Below are 5,193 nucleotides of genomic sequence, written 5' to 3' on the forward strand. Positions count from 1 at the left end.
TTCTCCTAAATCTCAAATTTGCCAAAATTATGGTGTAGTCCTGCAGGAATCCTCAGGAATCCTGTGAGTCCTGCAGGATTCTGTGGGGGACTGATAAGTACTGCCACAATGCGTGATTTGACATGCCACATTTTACAAACTGCTTCAATGTTTGCTACTCTTCCCCCAAGCCAACCACTTCAGTCACCCACCTTGAACAAGCTATTAGCCTTGTAAAATGTAAGAATGTATCCAGGCTAATAGGTTGTGTGGCCATTTATTTTTTTGCCTTTGGGAGAAAATATAATATTGGATTGGGTAGAAAATGTTTGACCTTTAATATTGTGACCAAAAATGTTTGGGTAGATAAATTGTGTTCAAAAATATCCTAGTCAAGTGAAAATGGTCAGAAATATTTGAAGGGGTTCAGACTGGTAAGAAAATTTTTGAAGTGTGTCAGACTGGTAAGAAATGTTTGAGCCAAGTCAAACTGGCCAGAAATTTTTGAGGTGTGCCAGAGTGGCTAGAAATATTTTAGTGGTGTGACATCGCTCAGATATGTTCTAAGCATGTCACACTGCTGAAAAATCTTTTAGCCTTGTCACATGGCTCAAACATATCTGACCAGTGTCACAGGGTATCTGGGGTCCCAGTTTCAAGAAAAAAACTTGGTTTTTCTGTTGCAGTTTTCTCTATATTTTGTACATCAGTTTTTTTGTTTATTTCTTATTTATCAATAGTCAAAACAATGAGTCTGTATAGCTGTTTTGAAACTCATCAGATAAAGCTATCATTTCGACAGCCTCCAATGACTCTGTCTCTTCACCCTCTTCTTCATCACCCTCATCTTCCTCATCATCTTCCTCATCTTCACTTTCATGATCATATATCTCTCTTTCATTCTCAGCAACCATGGCAGTCATTTCCAACTTGTGTGCCTCCACAAGATCTTCCAATGAGGGTCCCCATGAATCTGACATAGGTTTGTGAGAATCAATCATACATATTTTGTCTTGCCAGTTGTTGCATAAGTGTGCTAAGAATTCTGCATGCAAGACCATCTGATAGACTACTTCTTCACTTTCGTTCTTCTTGATAGCCATTGTTACACATTTCCACTCCTCAATGAGCCAATCTTGCATGGCACTTCTCTTATATGATAGTCTCCTTTCTTCTTCATTACATCTATCTAACTTAAGCATGGATTTTATACCCTGTTGTCCACTCTCAATGTGAACTCATATAAGTTAGCATCACCCAGCAGGTTTCTCCAGCTTTCCCCTATTGTTTTCATCAACACCCCTCTTCTATCTGCCATGTTCACCATTTAAAACTCAACCAAGTTAGCATCCTCACCAACACCCCCCTTCTATCTGCCATGTTCACCCTTCAGAACTCAACCAAGTTAGCATCACCTAGCAGGTTTCCCCCATTGTTTTCACCAACACCCCCCTTCTATTGGCAAAGGAAGTTGTCCACTCTTAATGTGAACTCATATAAGTTAGCATCACCCAGCAGCTTTCCCCCATTGTTTTCACCAACACCCCCTTCTATCTGCCATGTTCACCATTTAAAAGAAACACAAACCTTTCTTAACTTGTCAAAACTATTCAAAAGATTTCATAAAGATTTCTTAGTGTGCAAAACCATTTCTTGCTCCCAAATATTTATATAAAATAATTCTTTGCAAGCTAAACATTTCCAAATACGACATGAAATATCTCACAAAGATTTCTTGTCAGTACAAACATTTTGAAGAAGATTTCTTATCCAGTCAAAGATCTTTGACTTGTAAACATTTCCAAGTACAATAAGAAATATTTCACAAAGATTTCTTGTCAGTACAAACATATTTAAGAAGATTTAGTCAAAGATCTTTGAACTTGTAAACATTTCCAAGTACAATAAAAAATATCTCACAAAGGTTTCTTGTCAGTACAAACATATTGAAGAAAATTTCTTATCCAGTCAAAGATCTTTGAACTTGTAAACATTTCCAAGTACAATAAGAAATATTTCACAAAGATTTCCTGTCAGTACATACATTTTGAAGAAGATTACATATCCACTTAAAGATCTTTGACTTGTAACATTTCCAAATATAAGAAATACTTGGGGCCCAATCATTTCTGAAGTCAAAAATATCTCACAAAGATTTCTTAACTCAGCCAAACATTTTTGAATTTGTCAAAAAACATTTCACAACCAGAGATCTTCAAACTTGTAAACACAAATTTACATTACCACATTAAATATTAAATGAAGGGGAGAGGGAGTGGAGGAGTGGTAGGCAGTAAGTAAGAGGGGTGAGGGTGGTGAGCACTGAAGAGGAAGAGGGCGAATGAGGTGGGTGGTAGGCAATGAGAGAGGGGGGAAGGGGGTTGGTAAGCAATGAGGAAGGGGGGAAGGGGGTTGGTAGGCAATGAGGGAGGGGGGAAGGGGGTTGGTAGGCAATGAGTGAGAGGGGTGGTGGGCAGTGAATGAGAGGGGGTGAGGGTGGAGGTTGTCGCCATCCGTCGTTTGTATGCCCTCGTCATCATCATCGTCATTTGTACGCCCTTGTCATTGTCGTCGTCATTTGTACACCCTCGTCGTCCTCATCGTCATTTGTATGCCCTTGTCGTCCTCATTGTTTGTACAGCCTGGTTGTCGTTGTCATTTGTACACCCTCATCCTCATCGTCGCTTGTACGCCCTGGTCGTCCCGTCGGTTCTATGCCCTCCTTGTCGTGGTCCGTCGTTTGTATGCCCTGGTCGTCGTCGTCCATCGTTTGTTCACCATCGTGGTTGTTGTTGTCGTCCTTTGCCTGTTCGCTGTCATTGTCGTCCAACTTTTCACCCTTTGGTGTCCTCATCACACCATTGATCGGCGTCTGTCCTGCCTGGCGTCATTTCGCATCGTGACATGACATGGCCGCTGTGCTATCCATCAAGGGCTGGAGGACAAGGTTCTTTTAGTTATGTGAATAAAGAAAGGGGGAGGGAGGGACTTAGCGTGGTTGAGATAAATGACGACAACGATTACATCGTTGTCATCCCTCTGTGAGGCATAGAGGCCATGTCGCTGACTGCGATGTGGCCTGGCTTGCTCCTTGGTCATGGCCCTGGGGCCATGACATGTGTTGGTCGTGGTTTTTCATGGGCGGTGGTTGATTTTCGTGAGCGCTGGTTGTCATGTGTTGTCAGTTGTCGTTGCCAAGCGGTCATGGTCAATTGTTGGGCATTGGTTGTTGTCTCCGTTGCATGTGTTTTCGATGTGGCATGGCGGCAATGTGGTGGAGGGGAGGTGTTAGCCGTCAACCGCCCACTGGTGGAGTGGGCGGTCGACGGTGGTGGGCCTGTGTGAGTTATGTGGGTGGTGATAGAGGCAATAGGGTGCTGTGCTTACCACATTGGAGATAAACCGACGATGACAACGACATTGTCATTGTCGTCATCCGTCATCTCCCTTCGTGTCCAACGTAAAATGACAACAACAACGACAGTTACGTCGTTGTCATTGTCATCTTCCCTCGTCCATCTGTGCATTGTTGTCGTCATTCCTTGTCCAGTTGCATCACATACTTGCAATGTGGCTGATGGCGACATCGCTCCTGAGGTCGAGTGAGGTGGAATTTGGGGTCGTTGGTGGTGGGGGTCAAGTCGTGGGTTGGTCGTGCGGTTGACATGGAGTAGTAACGTCACAAAGTCACAGCGTGTGATGTTCGCATCAACATTCATTCTGATGGCATAGAGAGTTCTGAGTAACTTGAGAACTGCTGAACTGGCAAAAATTAATGGCAATTGCAGTGGGTAAGTACTAAAACAACACACTAGTCCACATAGGTGAATTTCTGTATACCTCAAAATCCAAAAAGCAACATGTATTAATTTGGTAGAATGAAAGCAGGCTGGCAGGATCTCCACCCCCCAGGTCTTGCATGTATTGTCTCCTTGTGTATGCACATATTCAGTGTCTTCATGCTAAAGCTGTTGTCTTGGAGTAAGTCAAATAAATATTCTCCTTGTTGCTGCTCTTCTACTATGGTATCAATGAACAAAAAGTGTGAGGTTGTTAGCTGTACTCAGTGTAAGTAAAATCACCTACAAGTACAAATAACTAAGACATTTCAATGATTTCATCACAACTTCTACCTTCAAGTTAATGTTCTTCCATAGTGCAGTAAATACTACAGTCTATGGCATACCTTGCTCCTAAGAATTGTATTCAAACCAGTTTCAAACAAGTTGAACTGAACTGAACATACATACATGTTTTTCAATAACAGGTGGGTTGCATTAGAAACTGAGCTCTCTGTTGCTGGTATATCTCATCACTATTACACTAATAATGATTCCAATAGTATTCTATCAACTTCTATCTAATTTTGATTACTTTATGTAAATGATTCATACTGTATCATTAGTATACTGACATGTCACAGTATTGCGACAGGATGTCCAAATGGGCATGATTGTAATATATATATAACTGTTAGAGTTCTTTGACTATTCCTGTGAATATGAAGTCTGTCAGTAATTGTAGAATCAAGCGAAACTTACCTGGATTAACTGGTACAGTTTCACATATGTAGAATAGATCGACAAGTGAGTTTAAAAGGGTAATCCTTAGATCATGTGAGTTTTCATGTACTTCAATGTTGACAATGAGCAACTCAGAAACATTGGTACTAGGACTTTGAAAAACAAGTAGTTTGATCTTTACTAAATACTCAATATAGTCACTACTTAGTCTTGACTTCAAGGGGGTGGCAGAATGTGGAAAATGTACCAACACTCCCTATTTTTTTCTCATGGATTTGGTTGACCTCCCCCCCTCCCACTCCTACTATATAAGGTATGTTTTCCGACTTCTGATGTTTTATTGGATGTTTTTTTGTCCCACAGTCCTGGCTTGTACCTCAGCCCAACCTCAGCCCCTGCCTCTGTATCAACTGAGAACTCACAAACTTTCAAATAACAGTTGAAGATGCTCTGCATGCAAGTCTTTGCATGGAGGAACATATGTGAAAAGTGGCGAGTTTAACAAACTGTCAACACCGTATTTACATGCAAAATAATAAATTGTAAAGTAGAAAAAAGGCTCATTCAGGCAAAATTGTGTAAAGCTTAGCCATGGCGTAGAAAGCGGCTTTCCGCTTTCACCAATGAAAGCCTTGAACAAACTTCCTTCTTTCTCACAAAGTTTGTTGGAGGGGGATCCTCAGAGTCGACC

At 41.4% G+C, this 5,193-nt stretch overlaps 1 protein-coding gene across 1 annotated transcript; it reads left to right on the top strand.

Moving 5' to 3' along the window:
- Window positions 1-3,036: 3,036 nt before the first annotated feature.
- Window positions 3,037-4,938, top strand: LACBIDRAFT_330494 (uncharacterized protein; the record flags this gene model as incomplete). Its single annotated transcript, XM_001884699.1, has 13 exons — window positions 3,037-3,136; window positions 3,179-3,320; window positions 3,577-3,622; window positions 3,768-3,770; window positions 3,932-3,960; window positions 4,023-4,047; window positions 4,322-4,358; window positions 4,403-4,434; window positions 4,457-4,489; window positions 4,553-4,565; window positions 4,591-4,595; window positions 4,700-4,815; window positions 4,866-4,938. The coding sequence occupies 13 exons, from the start codon at window positions 3,037-3,039 to the stop codon at window positions 4,936-4,938; spliced, it is 654 nt and encodes a 217-aa protein (XP_001884734.1).
- Between the last annotated feature and the right edge of the window lie 255 nt (window positions 4,939-5,193).

This window comes from Laccaria bicolor, genomic scaffold (genome assembly GCF_000143565.1).
Source record: "Laccaria bicolor S238N-H82 LACBIscaffold_27 genomic scaffold, whole genome shotgun sequence".
NCBI classification, from domain to species: domain Eukaryota; kingdom Fungi; phylum Basidiomycota; class Agaricomycetes; order Agaricales; family Hydnangiaceae; genus Laccaria; species Laccaria bicolor.